Source organism: Globicephala melas, chromosome 8 (assembly GCF_963455315.2).
Source record: "Globicephala melas chromosome 8, mGloMel1.2, whole genome shotgun sequence".
NCBI lineage: Eukaryota > Metazoa > Chordata > Mammalia > Artiodactyla > Delphinidae > Globicephala > Globicephala melas.
Window position 1 is genome coordinate 53,842,650 of NC_083321.1, and position 21,721 is coordinate 53,864,370.

General features: G+C 37.9%; 1 protein-coding gene across 3 annotated transcripts in view; it reads left to right on the forward strand.

Moving 5' to 3' along the window:
* The window catches only part of ACER3 (alkaline ceramidase 3), a 191,205-nt gene that overhangs the window by 79,748 nt on the left and 89,736 nt on the right, over nt 1-21,721 (forward strand). For 2 of the 3 annotated variants that reach the window (XM_030835995.2, XM_060303749.1), the window contains exon 3: nt 17,254-17,306. The exons of the other annotated variant lie outside the window; for it this stretch is intronic. In XM_030835995.2, coding sequence (XP_030691855.1) covers nt 17,254-17,306 — 53 coding nt within the window. The remainder of the gene's footprint in view (nt 1-17,253; nt 17,307-21,721) is intronic. 3 annotated transcript variants of the gene reach the window in all.

Below are 21,721 nucleotides of genomic sequence, written 5' to 3' on the forward strand. Positions count from 1 at the left end.
TCTTTGTTCTCACAGCTCCCAGGGGCTCAGCTTTGGATTTAGCCCCGCCTGTGCGTGTAGGTCGCCGGAGGGCGTCTGTTCTTTGCTCAGACAGGACGGGGTTAAAGGAGCCGCTGATTCGGAGGCTCTGGGTCACTCAGGCCCGGGGGTAGTGAGGGGCACGGAGTGTGGGGCGGGCCTGCGGCGGCAGAGGCCGGCGAGAAGTTGCAGCCTGAGGCGCGCCTGTGCGTTCTCCCGGGGGAGTTGTCCCTGGATCCCGGGACCCTGGCAGTGGCGGGCTGCACAGGCTCCCCGGAAGGGCGTGTGGCTAGTGACCTGTGTTCGCACACAGGCCTCCCGGTGGCGGCAGCAGCGGCCCTAGCGTCTCATGTCTGTCTCTGGGCTCCGCACTTTTAGCCGCGGCTCGCGCCCGTCCCTGGAGCTCTCTCAAGCAGCGTTCTTAATCCCCTCTCCTCGTGCACCAGGAAACAAAGAGGGACGTAAAAGTCTCTTGCCTCTTCGGCAGTTCCAGACTTCTCCCCGGACTCTCTCCCGGCCAGCCGCGGCGCACTAACGCCCTGCAGGCTGTGTTCACGCCGCCAACCTCAGTCCTCTCCCGGCGCTCCGACAAAAGCCGGAGCCTCAGCTCCCAGTCCCGCCCGCCCCGGCGGGCGAGCAGACAAGCCTCTCGGCTGGCGAGTTCCGGTCGGCCCGATCCTCTGCGCTGGAATCTGTCCGCTTTGTCCTCCGCACCCCTGTTGCTGTGCTCTCCTCCGCGGCTCCCAAGCTCCCCCACTCCGCCTCCCGAAGCCTCCACCCGCGAAGGGGCTTCCTAGTGTGTGGACACTTTTCCTCCTTCACAGCTCTCTCCCGCTGGTGCAGGACCCGTCCCTATCCTTTTGTCTCTGTTTAGTTTTTTCTTTTGCCCTACCCAGGTACGTGGGGGGTTTCTTGCCTTTTGGGAGGTCTGAGGTCTTCTGCCAGCGTTCAGTAGATGCTCTGTAGGAGTTGTTCCATGCGTAGATGTATTTCTGGTGTATCTGTGGGGAGGAACGTGATCTCCGCGTCTTACTCTTCCCGGGGGATATTTTTTAGACAGGTCTCTTTGTATCAGTATCTCTTCATGGAAAGTCATCCTTATAAAGTTCATTCTCTGAAGTTCAGAGAAAGCCCTTGAGCTCAATTTCTTTCTTTTAATGTTTTCCAGTTACATCACTAATATACATTAACAAGTCCTTATCCAAATCCTTGGGACCAGAAGTATTTCTGAACTCAGATTGTTTTTGAATTCTAGAAAGTTAATAGACTGTGTTGCTATAGTATACCAAGCCCACCAAAACCTGGGACAGCACCCTGTAGGTGAACATATCCATATTGCTGCTTAACGTGTGAATATTCACAGTAACTAGGCTAAATAATCACTATAAATAGCCTCATGTCCAGTTAGGTCAGGTTTTGCTATCAAATGAATTTGCGCCAAACTTAAAGGACAAAACATCTTTTGGTTTTAAAAGATTTTGGGGGAATTTTATTATTAAACAAGATATGTAAATTTATCTAACTCTCTGTTTTCTTCTTTTAAAAAGTAGTAAGCAGTAAACAGAATCTAGTTCGACATTAGGGAAATAAAACAGTTTGTGCCCAGAATGGAAGATAATTCAAATTTAGGAGATCCATTCATGCAATTTACTATATTAATTAATTTAAGAAGAAAAACCACATGATTATCTCCATAGATGCTGTGAAAGCCTTTGTCAAAATTCAGCAACCATTTCTGATTTAAAAAGAAAAACTCAAGAAAACAGAAATTCACAAATCCTGTCTTAACGTGCTAATATACACACATCAGTCCTAAAGCTAGCATTTTACTCAGTGTGGAAGCCCTAGAAGCATTCCTATGAAGGTCAAAACAAGGCAAGTGTGTCTGTCTCCACTGCTATTTAACAAAGTACTGGAGGTATTAATCAACGCATTTATACCAGAGAAAATGATTAAGGACTGGAAAAGAAGGAAAACTATCTCTCTTTACAGCTGTCATGGTATTCCTGAAAACTCTAGCCTAGAAAATCAGTTATCAAGCAAACAATTATTATTCAAACAATAAAACTATTCAGTTTGGTATTAGGTTTAAAATGATCACAAAAAGCAATAGCCTTCATATATACAAACAATATCCCATTAGAGAAGAAGATCCCGTTTACAATAACATCCAAAAGGATAAATATCAAAAGATAAGTTTAACAAGACATGTGTAAAACCTATATTAAGAAAACTTAAAACACTTCTGAAAGACATGAAAATAAACCCAAACAAATGAAAAGTTGTTCTTGAATAACTTAAGAAAACTGAAAGATGTCAGTTATATCTAATAAATAATGCTAATAAAAATACCAATAAGTAGGGGGCTTCCCTGGTGGTACAGTGGTTATGAGTCAGCCTGCCAATGCAGGGGACATGGGTTCGAGCCCCGGTCCAGGAAGATCCCACATGCTGCGGAGCAACTAAGCCTATGCGCCACGACTACTGAGCCTGCTCTCTAGAGCCCGCAAGCCACAACTACTGAGGCCCGCAAGCGTAGAGACCACGCTCCGCAATAAGAGAGGCCACTGCAATGAGAAGCCCGCACACCACAACGAAGACCCAATGCAGCCAAAAATAAATAATTTTAAAAATCCAATAAGTATTTTTTAATTAAACAAGTTGATACTAAAGTTCATATTAAAATATAAACATGCAAAGATATCTAGGCAGTCTTTAAAAAAGAAGAGCTAGAAGGATGTACTAATCCTCCTATATATTAAAACATACTGCAAAACCTGCCTCAGTAAAATAGTAGAGTACAGATATTTTGATAGATAATACAGTGGAATTTAAAAGAAAAAGCATAAATAGACCCAAATCCATATTAGAGTTTAGTGTATGGTGAAGATGGCATCTCTGAGCATTGGGGCAAAGATGAATATTTTAATAAATGATATTTGGAAACATAAAATAGATGTATACCTTACATTATACATGTGAATATGTTCTAAATTGATTAGAGACCTAAATGTAAAAACTGAAATCTTATGGGACTTCCCTAATGACGTAGTGGTTAAGAATCGCCTGCCAATGCAGGGGATACGGGTTGGAGCACTAGTCTGGGAAGATCCCACATGCCGCGGAGCAACTAATCCTGTGTGCCACAACTACTGAGTCCGCATGCCACAACTACTGAAGCCTACGCACCTAGAGCCCGTGCTCTGCAACAAAAGAAGCCACCTCAATGAGAAGCCCGCTCACCGCGATGAAGAGTAGCCCCCACTCGCCGCAACTAGAGAAAGACAGCATGCAGCAACGAAGACCCAACGCAGCCAAAAATAGATATAAAATCTTGCAAGTACTAGAAGAAAACATGTGAATTATTCTATATTTAGTGTGTGGGAAAGTATTTATAACTATAATTCAAAATCCAGATGTAATGTTGGCTAATTAAATAAAACCTTTGGCATGGCAAAAAATACCATATGCAAAGTCCAAAGCAGAAGACCAAATTGTGAAAATATTTGTGACATACACTAAGGATAGAGGTTTAATATCCCTGATACAAAAATGACTTTTAAATATTGAGGATAAAAAAGACCAAACATCCAATAGAAATAAAGACAGAACATTCTCCGAAAAAGATACTACAGAATAGCCAGCATACATAAGAAAAGATATCCAGCTACACTGTTACATTATTTTTCTTTTATCAGATTGACAAAAAGTGAAACACTTGACAACACACTCTTGGCAAGGCTGTGGGAGAAATAGGTACTCTTCACACATTGCTGGTGAGAATGCAAAATTTTTGTAGGTGAATTTGTGAACATCTAACAAAACTGTATATGCATTTACCCTTTGACTCAGCAACCGCATTTAAAAAAATTTTCTGTGAAGATATATCTCCTGTAATTCAAAATTAAATGTGCACAAGATTGTTTATCACAGAATTATTTTTAATTACAAAATAATGTAAACAACCTAAAGCCCATATGTTGGAAATTGGTTGAATAAACTGGTGAATCTACACAATGAGTATTATGAAGATACAGAAAGGGTGAGGAACGTCTCTGAACTGATATGGAGTGATTTCCAGGATTTATTGTTAAGTAAAAGATGCAGCATGTAAAAGTACACGTGCGCGCGCGCACACACACACACACACACGGTATATAATTTTTTTTCTTGGAGAAAGAGGGGAAATAAAATATACATACATCTGCTTAGTTTTTTCAAAAAGAGACATAGAAAGCATGAACCAGAAAAATAATGGAATTAGTTTCTACAGGGGGTGGGTGGAAAGGCTAGAGGAGGGAGTGACACTTCTCTGAGTAAACCCTTTTGTATTTTTATTTTTGCAACCTTGTTATGATTTCACATATTCAAAGAACATAATTAGATCAACCAGAACAGGAGTTGGGGAAATGAGGAAGAGAGACCCTAAAATTGAATACAAAGAAAAACGAATTGCAAAAGACACATCGGATAAAGGACTGTTAATCCAAAATACACACAGAAATTTTTGGACATAAAATATAAATTTAAACTCAATAATAAGGAAACAAACAACCTGATTGAAAAAATGGACCAAAGACCTTAACAGACACCTCATCAAAGAAGATACACAGATGGCAAATAATACGAAAAGTTGTTCCACATCATATGTCATCAGGGAAATGCAAATTAATACCACAATAAGATCCTACTGTACATCTATTAGAATGGCCAAAATTCAGAACACTGACAACACCAAATGCTGGCCAGGATGTGGAGCAACAGGAAGTCTTACTCATTGCTGGTGGGAATGTAAAATGGTACAGCCACTGTGGAAGACAGTTCGGCAGTTTCTTACAAAACTAAATGTGTTCTCACCACACTATCCAGCAATCACTCTCCTTGGTGTTCACCCGAAGGAGTTGAAAACTTACGTCTACACAAAAGCAGCTTTATTCGTAAAGCCCAAACTTGGAAGCAACCAAGATGTCCTTCAGTAGGTGGATGGATTAGGAAACTGTGGTACCTCTAGACAATGGAATATTATTCAGTGCCAAAAAGAAGTATGTTATCAAACTGTAAAGACAGGGAGGAACCTTAAATGCATATTACTAAGTGAGAGAAACCAGTCTGAAAAGGCTACATACTGTATGATCCCAACTATGTGACATTCCGAAAAAGACAGAACTGTGGAGACAGTTAAAAGATCAGTGGTTGCTAGGTGTTGGGGGGAGAGAGATGATAGGCAGAGGACAGAAGATTTTTAGGATCATGAAACTATTGTGTATGATACTATAATGGTGGATATATTTTCCAAACCCATAGAATATACAAAACAAAGAGTGAACTGTAATGTAAACTATGGATTTGGGGTGCTAATAATGTGTCAGTGTAGAGTCATCTGTGGTAACAAATGTACCACTCTGGGGGAGTGGTGTTGATAATGGGGGAAGCCAAAGGGTTGGGGGTGTGAGGAGGACAGGCATTATATGGGAAATATATGTACCGTCTGCCTAATTTTGCTGTGAACCTAAACTATTCTAAAAAAAAAGTCTTAATTTTTTAAATGTATTGTACTCTTTATCAAACAGAGAACATAACCACATAAGAGGAAATTATTAATCTAGTTAACTTTGAAATGGTTTTCTCATATACCCAATTTGAAAACAGAAAGAGAATTCAGTGAGATATTGAACCTTACTTTACTAACTTTATTTACTGTGTATTTATTTATTTACTTTTTATTGTCAGTAATGGTATGAATATAGCAATTCTGAAGTTATCTTTGCATTTTAGGATTAAGCAAATGAGGAAATATATTGATATTGTTGGGGGCTAGGGTTCTCATGTAGAAGAAGGGGATACAAATTTGGATGGAGGAAGGCAAGGAAGAACCCTGAAAGAACATTGAAATCTGAGGTATCAGCATGATTAAAAATAAAAAAAGATTTCACATGTTCTATCCTCTGAAAGGGTCTGGAAGCAATGAATCTTAAGTAGCAATGAACATACCTAGTGCCCACACCTTGGTTTCTAAAAATCTTTCCTCACTAAAAGGAACTAAGGCTTCTTGGAGAAATACCTCATTTCTGGAATAGGGCAGGGAAAGCACGAGATGAGTCTGGAACATCTTATCACTCCAGAAAGTAAGAAAGGGCTGAAAAAATGAGGGAATAATGTCAAAATGACACAGAAGACAGTTTGGCCAAACTGAAAATTTGACCTTCCAAATGGAAAATGACTGTAATGGGTTATGTAACACATGGTATAAGAAAAGAATGCACAAGCTCATACTGATACTAACAAACAAATGGTGTGAGAAGTAGAAAGCTTTTTTTTTAAAGAGTAGAATTGCCAACTAATAAATGTAAACAGAATGATAGGATTTTTTAAAATCATCATTTTGCAACCATCATCGTAATAATTGATTCAGGAGTCATCAGTGAATGCTAAAAATATTGGGTGAAAGTGTTTGGGAACATGATGATTACACAGCCTGAAAGTATCTCCTGATGAATTACTTGCTCATTAGTTACAGATGGAAAAATGGTAACAGCACAGAAATCTGGCAGATACCACCTTATTCAAGTAATCAATCCTAACATCATTAATAACAGTATAAACTAACAACTGATTCTTCCTGGTGTGATGCACTGAAAAGGAAACAACATCATTTATACAATATTATTCCCAGAAGTGCATAACCTGAACCAAATGATGAGAAAACAATCAGAAAAACCCAGTTTGTGAGGGTTATTTTATAAAACAACCAACCTGTTTTTTTTTGTTTTTTTTTTTTTTGAATAAATGTTAAAGTCATGAAAACAAAGGAAGGCTGAGGAACTGTTTCAGATTAAAAGAGACGGACACCTACATGCAATATCTTCATTGGATCCTGAATTGGGGCACAAGGAGAAGGTCTAAAAGGCAATATGGGGCAAATCAGCAAAGGTTGAATAAGAATGGTTTTTAAGTCTGTCCCTTCTACAAGACTAAGCTTTGCTTCCTGAAAGCAGCTGAGTTCTTACTCTTCTGGATTTCTGGCATTCAGCAATACCTGGTGCAAACCAAATACATGAGGCTGTTTGATGAATGAATGGATACTTTATTTTAAACAACAGGCATTTTTGCTAGGACTTCTTTTTCGTGTACTTGTTTGAATTTTTCACTGAGATAAGTCTCCCCACCAAAAAAAAATTTTGTGTGTGTGTGTGTGTATGAGAGAGATTCACATATGCACACACACAGGGAACAAACTTTATCTGGAAACAGATTCGGTTAACAAATCAAGGACATTTACTGAATACCATCTAAGATTTTTCAGTATCTTAATTTTATGACCAAAAATTTATAATAACTACTTAGTTGATATGAACTTTTTGGAGTTGAGGGAGATTTTGCAGAAGGAATTGGAAATTTTGGCATTGTGTAGAAGTATATTAGGAACAGATTGTTAGTAATTTATGAGAGTTGTGTTCTGGCTTAGAGCCTAGATTTACTAAGAATTTAGTCATTTTTTAATTCATTCAACAAATTTTTACTGAGAATCAGTTATGTGCTAGGTCTAGCTCTCAAACCATTGTTCGTTGGAGCTTAGAGTTTAGCAGGGGAAACAGAGATTAATCAAATAATTTTATAATTAAGTATGCACTAACAGTGTGGTAAGTGTTATAAAGAAAAGGTACCAAGTACAGTGAGGAAGAATTAGGGAAGTTAAGGGTTACAGACATTACTTTTAAAATATTTTTTCCCATCCCATGTCCTTGAGCAATTGCCAGTTCTTCCAATAAGCCTGATTTCAGTTTAGTCCACCTGCCCAGTTATAGCTGCTTTGGAACCACCCAGTCCCTTTGTCTAATATTTTTCTCTTCCTCTTTGTTTATTTTTATTCCAAATATGCACATTTTATGAAAGGAAGAGATGCTCATAACATCAATAGAAGAATCAAAAATGTCTTCTCTGATTATTTTTCTAATAGGTCTCTTAGTAAAACTTGCTATTAAAAGGTGGGGGGAGCTTCCCTGGTGGTCCAGTGAGTAAGACTCCATGCTCCCAATGCAGGGGGCCAAGGTTCGATCCCTGGTTGGGGAACTAGATCCCGCATGCACGCCATGACTGAGGGTTCGCATGCCCAGCTAAGAGTCCGCACGCTGCAACTAAGAGGTCCGCATGCTGCAACTAAGAGGTCCGCATGCCGCAACTAAGAAGTCTGCATGCCACAATTAAAGATTCTGCATGCTGCAATGAAGATCCCATATGCCGCTACTAAGACCTGGGGCAGCCAAAATAAAAAAAAAAGGAGGGGGGGATTAAGAACCTAATACTTGTTTTAAGTAAACATTTTTAAAATCAGCAAAATTATTTCTGCTTAAATATAGAGAAGGACGATAAAGAATTCAAATGCATTTGTTACTGCTTGTTCCCTAATAAAACTAGGAGAATAAATTGAAAAGTAAAGACAAGTTATTTGACGCTAAATTCCGCCTGCCTAGTTGCTATTAGTATTTGACGTTAGGACTCTTAACATTTTCCAAGCTTCATGTGGTATTGGCTTAGTCATTACTTTTTATGAGGTCATAAAATTTGCTGCTAATGTTGGTGGAGTTTAGAGAGATAATAGTAATTGTCATTCATAGGGCATTTATTATATACCAGGCTCTGTGGGAAGTACATTAAATTATATTATTATGTCATTTAAAATTCTCTACAATCTATGAGGATCCCTTCAACTTCATTTTATAAAGGTAATATTTGAGAAGAGCAGTAACTTGACCAAGATCACACAATGAGTAAATGGTAGAGCCATACCTTGAACCCAAATATATATGCTTTTAATCATTATGCCATAAGACAGTTATTTACAACTGTGCATTGTCTAAAATAGAACAAACCAAAAGAAGCCCTTCCATGAGATTTGTTTTTCATGAAATTTAATTTTTCTCTTTACTCCCAAAGTCACAAATTGTTGTTTATCTTACTCCTTTAAAATAAGAATAGGTTCGCTTTCCTTTACAAATAATTTTGAGTACATACTACGTGCCAGCATAAAAAGACGAAGTCTGTCCCCAGAGAGCTTATACTACATTGAGGAGAGATGAATTGCATATAAACAACAAAATCTATTTGTAGTTGTACAGATGTATTTGTTATGCAGTTATCTAAATGAGTAGGTAATTGGCAACAAGAAAAAATGAGTGGTAAAATAGTCAAAACATTAATAAAGTAGAGCAGAAAAAGTCTGTTGAAGATAGACTTCAGCGCTGAGATAGAAATATCACAGTCATTTCCCCATGGAGAGGACCACTGGAAATTCTTTGCATGGAGTAGCCTTAAGTTTAGTGTGACCATACTTACAGTAGTCACTGCCATACTGAATCAAAGACATCTGAAGTGATCTTAAGAATATTATACCATTTGTCAAGGGGAAAGTGAGTGGACTGCATACTAGACTAATAATCTTTTAGATTATAGCAATTACACTTAGCAGTGAAACAGGATAAAATCAATATGCTGTGGAAAGGAACTTCAGAAATCATTTCATAACTTGTTTACTAACTTATTTATTCCCCTTGATTTAGTCCCAGTTTTCCAGACATTGCCAGAAACATCAATGGTCTTTTTTTCTAGTTAGTGGAAAAAGTAATATAGTAACATGAAGACAAATTTGGAAGACAATGCGAAATACCCATAATCCCATCACCCAACAGAAATAGTATTTTCTTTTATTAATAGTTCCTGATCTTTGTGCATATGCATCTGTGGTTTTATATGGTTTTATTTGTGGTTTTACTACACTTTGAATAAACATGCCCAACCTAGAAGCCAAAACCCAGGGATAGGTTCAGCCAGAGAAGCAGGAACCAGTCAGCTAAGTAGCCTGTGTAGTCAGTGAACAGGAAGTGAGGAAGTGAAATGGCCAGGAAAATAGCCTGGTAGAAAGTAAAAGTAGAAAGGTAGAAAATAGCCTAAGCCAGGAAGCATGAGCTGTAACAGCTCTTCGTCTGCTTCCTGTGGCCTCAGTTGTGGTTTATGTTTCAGCGTTTTAGGCTGGAGCCAGAATAAGACAATAATTGAATGCAGTTATTTTCTAAGAAAATAAGTATAAAATATCATAATGTCATCTCATTTCTCTTATTATTATGTCTGTTATTATTATTGCTCTAGCTCCATTCTCTTTAACATACCTTAGGCAGTCCAAACATTCCCCTCACTTGGCTATAGATATTCTTAAACAGAATTATTTTGGTTCTCCCTTCAATTACTATATTCTGTCTCATCCATTCTTATCGTTGTTATTTCGTGTTCTTACTTTTCCTCTACCTGTGGAACATTTGCTTGTTACTAACTTAACCTGCCTGAAGGCTTGGATAGAGTTGTTTCAGAACCAGTATGAAAAGTACTAAAGCAAATCACTTAAGGTGGGAATATTTTGACAGGCAAAGTATATTTGGAGCATTGCATGTGAATGTTTCCCCCTCCAAATTCTTTCTTTTTTTAAATTGAGGTGTATTCCGTAAACAGTAAAATGTACAAATCTTAAGTATACATACAGCTCAATGAGATTTTGCCTGTGTAATCACCACCCAGATCAAGATACAGAAATTTTCAGTCATCCCAGAAAGTTCCCTTGTGCCCCTTCTCAGTCAACATATCCCCAAAATGATAACTGATATTCTGACTTCCATGCCGATATATTAATTTGCATGTTCTTGAACTTTATATAGATGGAACCATATAGTATGTACTCTGGCATCTGGCTTCGTTCATTCGATGTAATGTTTTTGACATTCATCTATGTTGTTTCTATCAGTAGTTCATTCTTTTTTATTGATATATAATATTCCATTGTGTGAATATAATTCATTTGCCCATTTTTCTGTTAATGGGCATTTGGGTTTTCAGTTGAGACTTTTATGAATAAAGATTCCGTGGATATTCTTGTATATGTCTTTTGATGGACAGTTGTGCTCATTTCTTTAGGGCTGTATGTCTAGAAGTAGAATTGCTGGATCATAGGGTAGTCTGTGTTTAAATTTATTAGAAACTGCCAAACAATTTTCTAAAATGTTTGGACCATTTACACTCCCACCAGTAATATCTGAGAGTTCCAGTTATTCCACATTGTCATCTATACTTGTCTATCTTTTTTTTTCAATCTTTTTTTTTTTAAATGTATTTATTTATTTGGCTGCATTGGGTCTTCGTTGCTGCACGCAGGCTTTTTCTAGCTGCAGCAAGCAGGGGCTAATCTTCGTTGTGGTGCACAGGCCTCTCATTGCGGTAGGTTCTCGCTGCATAGCACTGGTTCTAGGCACGTGGGCTTCAGTAGTTGTGGCACGCAGGCTCAGTAGTTGTGGCTCGCAGGCTCAGTAGTTGTGGCACACAGGCTTAGTTGCTCCGCAGCGTGTGGGATCTTCCCAGACTGGGGCTCAAACCCATGTCCCCTGCATCGGCAGGCGGATTCTTAACCACTGCGCCACCAGGGAAGTCCTATACTTGTCTATCATTTTAATTTTAGTCATTCTGGGTTGCTATGTGGTGATGTCTCACTGAGGTTTAAATTTGTATTTCCCAATGAATAATGATGCTGAGCACTTGTTATTGACACTTTGGGTATCATCTTTTGTGATGTGCCTCTACAAATCATCTGCCCATTTAAAAATTGGGCTGTCTTTTTCTATCTGATTTTTGTATCACATTTTCTATATGTGAGCCTTTTGTTAGATATTATATGTATTGTGAATATTTCCTCCTAGTCTGTAGCTTGAGTTTTTACTTTACTTCAGAATCTTCAGATGAGCCAAAGTTCTTAGGCAAGAGTTTTAAGAGGCACTTCAGGTACCAGTTTATTAACTAATAAACTAGCCATCTGTTAGTAATTGTATTGGGTTTCTACTGCTACTGTAACAAAGTACCAAAAAAGGATAAGTTTATTATCTTGCAGTTCTTTAAATTAGAATTCTGATACAAGTCTCATTAGTCCAGGTGTTGGTAAGTCTGTGTTCCTTTCTGGAGGCTCTAGGGGGAGAGTCAATTTCCATGTCCTCTCCAGTTTATGTGGCTGCCCACATAATTCCATTTTTTTCCTTCTTGACTTGGACCATTTTCCTCTGTCTTCAAACCTAGCAGTTTTACATCTCTCTAACCATTCTTCCATAGTGACATCTTCCAAAGGTTCCTGCTTTTGAGGGCTCAGATGATTAAATTGAGCACATTGTAATAATCCAAGATAATCTCCCCATCTCAAGGCCTTTAATTTAATCAAGTTTGCAGAGTCATTTTTGCCATTTTAGGTAACATATTCACAGCTTCTGGAGATAGGACATAGACGTCTTTGGGAGCCATTATTCTGTGTACCACACTAGTGTAGTTAGTATGATAGCCCAAGAGTTGCTAAAGTAATGTGGTAGCTCATCTACTACTAATGTTGCAGCATCCATATTGGGTGTGGGGAGAAAGTAATCCAAAATACATTGATAAGGCTAAGTAGGATCTTCCGGCACGTGTGTGTGTGTGTGTGTGTGTGTGTGTATGTGTGTTAGTATAATAAGATTATATACTAGACAAGTGGTAGACTAGAAAAGGGAGTGAGTGATCACTTACCTTTAGGGTAGGTGGGGAGCAATTAGAAAAGTTCTTTTTCAAAACCCTAAATTGGCTTCTTATCATCTTAGGGATAAAGTCCAAACTTCTTAGGACAGCTCTCCAAAGCTCACACTTTTAATTACTACATTCTATGACCTCTCTAATATGAGAGTGCATTTTGTTTCTAATGTGAATGCTAGCTTCTGCTGGAAAGAACAGTCATGCATTCCTATAATTGTAGCTGGCATTGTTTTGACACCACCAATAATACTAAAATGAATTCTGAGTTCATAGGTTTTAAAATAATCACACTTTACACTATTAATGCCTTTGATACTTTGGGGTAATATGCCCTTCTCCTTTTTCATTTATTCTAGGTCCCTTCTTGTGCATCATGGTAAATCTTGGTATAATTTAAAAGGAACTCATAGTATTTCTTGGGCCTTTAAATTTGTGTTGTGGCTACTTCCAAAACCTAGTGATTCCATTCTCTATGTACGTGAATTTTTTTTTGTAGACTGGAAAATAAAATTTGTTGATACCTGTTGTATGCCAGGTGCATGCTAGATAATCCTCACAGCAGCCTTTCATGATATACATTGTTATTTTTATTTTACAACTGAGGCAGCTGAGTCTCAAAGAGATTTAAGCAACTTGCCAAAGTTGATAAGTAATAAGTAACAGTAATTTGGGATGCTAGTTTAGGTCTGATTCCAAAGCCCTTGTACACTCTTTCGCCAGTGTGGTCAGTCAGATGGATCAAAATAAATGTGTATCCGAACACATCTGTATTCTGTCGTAACCTTGAAAAAGTTTGGTAGCATGCCAATACCAGGCTCTTCTCAGTCTGCTGCCTACAAATCATGCCAGTCTTCTCACTGGATGCAAGTGTTCATGGTCTAAGCCAAGCTCCTTTACTTCTTTGAATGCACTACCTTGCCTCTATGTTAGATGATCCTTCTACGTAGGATGATCTCATTTAAAAAAATTCTTTTCACCTGGTTAACTCAGTTTATTTTTAAGTCCTAGCTTATGTGTTACTTCCCCTGATAGCCCTCTTCTGACTCCCTAGGCAAGGTAGTAACCGCTTTGCAAGGTAGTAACCCCTTTGCATAGCTTTGAAATGGCCCCTCTCATATTTTTAGTGGCTTGCTAAAAGTTCTTAAGACAGGAAACATATCTCTCTTGTTCACTCCTTTATCCTAGTGGAAATGCTTGGAACTTTGTTAAGAGCCCAGTAAATATCTGTTGAAGAGGGAATGAGGTTGTGGAGCAACAGGAACTCTCATTCATTGCTGGTGGGAATGAAGAATGGCACAGCCACTTTGAAAGATCAGTGTTTACTAGGGGTTAGGGGAGAGGGAGAGTTGAAATGACAGGGCACATAGGATTTTCAGGGCAATGAAACTATTCTGTATGATATTATAATGGTGGATACATGTCATTATAAATTTCTCTATACTCAAGAGTGAACTGTAATATGAAATATGGACTTTGAGTCATAATGATGTATCAATATGGGTTCATCAATTGTAATAAGAAATGTACCACTGTGGTGGGGCATGTTGATACTGGGGGAGACTATGTGTGTGTGTGGGAGTGGAGGTTATATGGAAAATCTTTGTACCTTCTGCTCAATTTTGCCATGAATCTAAAACTGCTCTAAAACATAAAATCCATTAAACACACACACACACACACACAGTGAGACAAATCTGAAATGTGGAACATTTAATAAGAAAAAAAGAAGGGAATGGGGTAATCACTAGGGCAATGCCAATCAAAACCACAATACCACTTCAATCCATTAGGATGGTAATCAGAAAGACAACCAACAACTAGTATAGGGAGGATGTGGAGAAATTCATATATTGCTGATGGGAGTATAAAATAGTGCAGCCACTTTGAAAAACACTTACACGGTTCTTCAGAATGCTAAACATAGAGTTTCCATATGACCCAGAAATTCCATCCTCAGTATATACCCAAGAGAAATGAAAACATACGTCTGCACAAAAACTTATACATGAATTCTCACAGCAGCATTATTAATAATAGCCAAAATGTAGAAAAAGCCTAAATGTCTCTTAGTTAGCTCAGACTGCCATAACAAAATACCATAGACTTGAACAATAGACTTTATTTCTCACAGTTCTGGAAGTCCAAGATTAAGGTGCTGACTAATTCCGTTCCTGGTGAGAGCCCTCTTCTTGGCTTGCAGAGGGCCACCTTCTCCCTGTGTCCTCATGTGGCCTATCCTTATTTCATGTAGGTGGGGAGAGAGAGTGAAATTCTGTCTCTTCTTCATATAAGGACCCTAATCCCATTATGGGGGCCCTACTCTCTTGACCTCATCTAAACCTGTTTATTTCTCAAAGGCACCATGCCCAACTACTGTCACATTGGGGGTCAGGGCTTCAACATGTGAATTTGGAGGGAACACAAAGGTGCAGTCCTTAGCAATGTCCATCAACTGGTGAATAGATAGATAAAATGTAGCATGTTCATACAATGACATGTTATTCATCCATAAAAGGAAGGTATTATTGATACATGCTGTAATATGAATGAACCTTGAAAATATGCTAACTGAAAGAAACCAGACAGAAAAGACTTCATATTGTATGATTCCACTTATATGAAAAGGCCAGAACAGACAAATCTTTAGGGACAGAAGATAGATTAATGGTTGTCTAGGGCTGAGGAGGGAGGAGGTTTCAAGAGAAATAGGGGTGACTGCTAATAGGCCTGGGGTTTGTCTTTGGGGTCATGAAAATGTTCTAATAATGATAACGGTTGCACAACTCTGTGAAAATATTAAAAACAATTGAATTGTGTACTTTAACTCTGTAGTTTGTGAATTACATCAGTAAAGCTAATAAATTTTAGCAAAAATTGGTACTTTTCTTTAAAGTGGCAAAATATAAAATACTGCATGGAGAAAGGTGATGTTCTTCTATTACATTTCTTTGCATTCTAAATGGAGTGTTGAAAGGAAATAAACTGTAGAGATTTTTTAAAAATCAGACTTTTAATGTGATATAATAAACAGTAACAAGAGGACATTTGGAAAGGTTTGGATAAAAACAGTTGTTGAGTGAGACATGATTTAGTGGCCAGTCTACCTTTCAGGAGGAATAGTCATCCACCTCATTTTAATTTTTTTACTTTATAGTATATTATGTGACTTTAAATAACTCACAGGGTTTGTTTTTTTCCCCTCCTTCCATTAATTTATTCTACTTTGCACCTTCTAATTTCTCCTTTGGAAAAAAGACAGCAACCATCTACTTCCTCATTTCTTTAGTAAGATGAGTGCAATAACTCTTGACTTCTCTCATCTCATTTTGAGCAGTAAATAATGTGATAACGTCTATAATGATTTTTTTAAAAAGCAAGAGTAACAAAGAGTTTGAAATTTATCTCAAGTGGCTTCATACAAATGATTTGGTAACATCCACATTTACCATGTTTGTTGGGCTGACTCTTACATCCTTGAGGCTAACTCCTCTGACGTCATTTTTGCTTTCTCTGACCTCTTTCATAAGTCCCCTCTTCTGTGCTCCTATAGTACTCTATGCATATCTTTTTTTTATCATATCTCCACATACTGGCATCTTCTATTTATCTGCCTGTCTCCTCCATTAGCTTATAAACTTCATTAAGGCCAATGACCGGATCTTATCTTTGTACGTCAGCATCTGTAGTAGAATTTGGCAAATAGGAGGTATTCAGTAAAGGCTTGTTGAACTAAACTTAATCATAGTAGAAACTGTGTTATCAGATGTGATAGGGAGTGATATTTAGTCCGTAAACTTTTAAAGAGTCAAAGCTGTAATTATATTGAAAAAAATGTATACCCACCTTCAAGTTTTATTTTAATTAACAAATAGTTGTATAATCTTTGACAATGATTTGATGTAGGGCGTGGCCTTTGAATATGGGACCCTAATTATAGTTCTACTTAGTCTTTCTTGCATTGAAAAGCAAACAAAAAATTTTAAACCCTAAAATGAAAACAGTTTGTTTAAAATGGAGGCACTTGGAAAGAACTTTGAGACATGAATACAGAATCTTTAGATATTTACTGTTTTTCCCAATCTATAATAGATATCTTATCCACAGCTAATTCAACAGCAATTTTTATTAGCCACTCAATTCTATTGAGTCTGTTTTAAACATTTTAAACAGTTTTTGTAGAAACAGTAGCTCTCTTTTTGCAGTCATACTTCTGATAACTAAACACAGTGGCATTAACAAGTTTAGGAACAAACAGAAGTGACTGGCTCTTATTAAGCATCCACCTCAGCTATTTGGATTAGAACTAGCTAATCCAAAGGAAGTACTGAAGAGTAGCTAACAAGCTGTGATCATTAAAGCTTACCCTGAGCATCTGTAATACATTTTATGCAAAAAAATGGAGAATATTTATTAATCTAATAAATCACTTAGTGGAGGAAATTTATGAGAACTTGTTTATTTCTGTACCAAAATTTCATCAGTTATAGATAGAGCTTAAGCAGGGTCTGCTATATCCTGCCACAAGATTTCATAAATTTGTTCTAAAACTCAGTGCTTTGAAATGTCTTACTGTCTTCTCAAGTCACTCTGGCCACCCCCAAAGAATTTCATGCTAATTGTTTTTTTTTTATTTGTTTGTTTTAATTTCAGTGGTAGGAATGGGATCCTGGTGCTTCCACATGACTCTGAAATATGAAATGCAGGTCAGTAATGACAAAATTGACTTAAATGCTTATTTCTCTTAATCCAGAGACACTTCAAATTTGAGGAAAGAGCACATTACTAGAGGATGATATTGAGGCAAGAAGAAAAAAAGATGGAATTTGTAATCCCTGGAGTTTTTTACTTCAGGCCAAAGGATCCAGGTTGAGTAAGTGAAGGGGCAAGCAAATAAGTGTCCATAGAGAAAACAAGCGAGAGCAGAATGGGTTTTTGACCACCTCTGTGCAGGCATGTATGACTTTAGAGCAGGATTAGAAAGTAGAGTCTCATGGAGACATCTTAAGAAGATAAAATCAGTTCACCAAAGTAATGTATTCTTATTCTTGGCTGCCTACATCCCCTTATGTCTCTCTTGTGGCATCCACTTGAATGGTCTGGTCCCTTTAATAGCAAGGTTTTAGAGCTATGCAAGGATTTTTATTTACTGTCTTTGCTCTAAGGGGGCCATATAGCTAGTCCTCAATCTTTTAACCTCTTTGTTCCCCATCACTAGCCCAGAAACTTCTAGAATAGCACTGTCCAGTAGAAATATAATGTGAACGACGTATATAATTAAAAATCTCCAGTAGCCACATCTTAAAAAGCCACATTAAGAAGAAATAGGTGAAATTAATTTTAATAACATATTTTATTTAACACAGTATATCCAAAGTGTTACTTCAACATGTAATCAGTATAAAAATTTATTAATGAAATGTTTCACAGCCTGAAACTGGGTGTATGTTTCACACTTGCAGCGTATCTCAGTTAGGATTAGGTTTATTTCAAGTGCTCAATAGCCACATAGAGCTAGTGCCTACTGTGTTGGATAGCGCTCTTCTGGAAGGATCTGTTTATACAGTAGTCTAGGAATTATTAATTACAGCTACATTAAAATGTAAGAATTAATTCTTAGAATTGATTTTACTATTCAACACATATTTATAATAAGGTGTCATGTTTCTTGTGCATGCCATGCTTGACATGGAGAATACACAAATGAATAAGACACTGGTCTGACTTAATCGAGCATAGAACACATTTCTTACACTCTCTGGCTGGGAAAGAAGACTTATAAACAGTGATATAATATGGAAATTATTTATTTATTTATTTATTTTTTGCGGTACGCGGGCCTCTCACTGTTGTGGTCTCTCCCGTTGCGGAGCACAGGCTCCGGATGCGCAGGCTCAGCGGCCATGGCTCACGGGCCCAGCTGCTCCGCGGCATGTGGGATCGATCTTCCCGGACCAGGGCACGAACCCGTGTTCCCTGCTTTGGCAGGCAGACTCTCAACCACTGCGCCACCAGGGAAGCCCTGGAAATTATTTTTAAAGAAGTACAAATACGCTATGGCAACACAGTGGAGCTTAGAAGAATCTATAATCGTTAAAGACATTTAAACAGAATCTGAAAGAATTTAGTTGAAACTTTTTAGGTAGTGAAAGGTGAAATGACATACTGCACTTGCATTATGACATAAACAGAAGCAGGGAGTCATTACAATGGTGGTGTATCTGACAACAGTGATAAAGCTAGAACAGTGATAAAGCTAGAATGTGTTTGAAGAAATGACAGGAATGATGTTCAAAAATTTTTGACTGTATGGCAAGAATACCAGCAATCAGAATGGTGATACCAGTGAGCAACAGCTAAATAATAACCCTGAAAATAAGGCTTTGCATTTTATCATACTAAAAAATAACTAGAATTTGTCCAGCTCTAGCAATCATTGAATGCTTCCATATATACTGTCTTAGATAGTTATTACTCATGTTTTATAAATTCTAGTACTAGAGCTGAAAGAGTCTAGTTGATTTGACCAAAATCATTCACAGTTTATAAATGATATACACACACCACACACACACACACACACACACACACACACACACATGCATGCATGCAGATTTCTCTATGCACACATACACACACACACACATCCATGCTACTCTCTGACTCTGTCCATGAGAGGACTTAGGAGCCGGGAACCCCAATACCAAAGAGCATACCTATCATCCAGATCGTTCGTCATTAAAAGGAATCTGGCTGGATTCTGAGGGTTGGGGCAGAAATAAAGGACAATATGAGCCTGAACCATCTTTTTGTGCCAGAAGGAATGAAAATGATAAAAGAATGATGGGAGGGCTTCCCTGGTGGCACGGTGGTTGAGGGTCCGCCTGCCGATGCAGGGGACACAGGTTCGTGACCCGGTCTGGGAGGATCCCACATGCTGCCGAGCGGCTGGGCCTGTGAGCCATGGCCACTGAGCCTGCGCGTCCAGAGCCTGTGCTCTGCAATGGGAGAGGCCACAGCTGTGAGAGACCCGCGTACCGCAAAAAAAAAAAAAAAAAAAAAAGAATGATGGGAAGATGTCAGAAGGACACTGAAGGCAACTTGAAGGGCTTCTCTCAAATTTGAGACAATTTGAGCATCAAAATAAGCAATGATAGTAACAGATTATAAGTTATTAAATCCATTGAAGACACAACCCACTGAATAAAATGGGAAATCATGAGTCCAAACTAAAATAATACATGATATAATAAATGAAACAGTAAGTGATTATGAATAAGTGGATAGATTAAAAGTTTGATGTTGAATTTACATTGTTTCAAAGTACATTATTACAAAATAATTATAAAGGGTAAAAGGGTAACGTTACAGTGGAGGAGACTAGCAGACACCACCTTAATCAAGCAATCAGAATGAGTATCTTCATAATGGGACAAATCAAAATTGTATGCCACCGGAGGATGCAGTGGCAAAAACATAGCATCACTTCTCTGGTATTCTTGCCAAAGATGCATAATCTGAATCTAGTCATACGGAAACATCAGGCAAAATCAAATTGAGTGACATTCTACAAAACAACTGGCATGTAGTCTCCAAAAGTATCCGTGGTCATAAAATTAAAAGATTGAGGAACTGTTCAAGATTGAAGGAGACTAAAAAGATACGAGAATACACTGTGTAATTCTGGGCTGGATCCTGTGTGTGTGTGGTATGTGTGTGTATGTGTATGTGTGTATGCTTATACCTATGATATTATTGCGACACTTAGAAAAACTTAAATGGGGTCTGAGGATTACATGATAGTAATAAATCAATGTTAATTTCCTGATTTTGTTGGTAGTATTGTGAATATGTAGGTGAATATCTTCTTTTAAAGATGTAATTCACATATCATAAAATATACCCTTTTAAAGTATACAAGTTGTTTTAAGTATACTCACAGAATTATGGAACCCATCACCACTCTCTAATTCCAGAATATTTTCATCACTCCAAAGAGAAATCCCATTCCCATTAGCAGTCACTCCCCATTAATCCCTCCACCTTGACAACCACTAATCTACTCTTTCTCCATGGATTTGCCTATTCTGGACATTTCATAGCAATGGATCATACGATATGTGGCCTTTTGGTTCAATTTGGCTGAAATATTCCATTGTTTGGATACAGCACATTTTGTTTATCCATTTATTTATTACTGGATATTTGGGTTGTTTATGAGTTTTTGGCCTTTATATATAATGCTGCCATCAACATTCATACACAAGTTTTTGTGTAGATGTACGTTTTCAGTTCTCTTAGGTATATACTTAGGAGTGGAATTTCTAAGTCAAAGGGTAACTCTATGTTTAACCTTTGGAGGAGCTGCTAGACTGTTTTTCTAAGCGACTACACCGTTTTACATTCCTGCTGGCAATTCTCCATATCCTTGCCAATACTTGTTATTGTCCGTCCCTTTGATTATAGCCATCCTAGTGGGTGTGATGTGGTATCTCATTGTGGTTTTGTCCTGCATTTCCCTAATAATAAGTGATCTTAAAGCATCTTTTCATGTGTATATTGACCATTTGTTTACCTTCTTAGGAGAAATGTCTATTCATATCCTTTTGCCTATTTTAAAATTGGGTTATTTGCCTTTTTGTCATTACATGGTAAGAGTTCTATATATATTCTGAATACTAGACCCTTATCAAATATATGGTTTTCTAATATTTTCTTTCATTCTGTGGGCTGTTTTTTCACTTTCTTAATAGCATCCTTTGAAGCAAAAAAAAGTTTTCAATTTTGCTGAAGTTCATTTTATCTATTTTTTCTCTGGTTGCTTTTACTTTTGATGTTGTATCTAAGGAACCATTGCCTAATCCACGGTTATGAAGATTTATACCTGTGTTTTCTTCTAACATACTTAGAAGTTAGCTTTATAGTTTTAGCTCTTACATTTAGGTCTTTGGTCTGTTTTTAATTAATTTTTGTATGTGGTGTGAGGTACAGGTCTAGCTTTATTCTTTTTTTTTTTTTTTTTTTTGCGGTACGCGGGCCTCTCACTGTTGTGGCCTCTCCCGTTGCGGAGCACAGGCTCCGGACGCGCAGGCTCAGCGGCCATGGCTCACGGGCCCAGCCG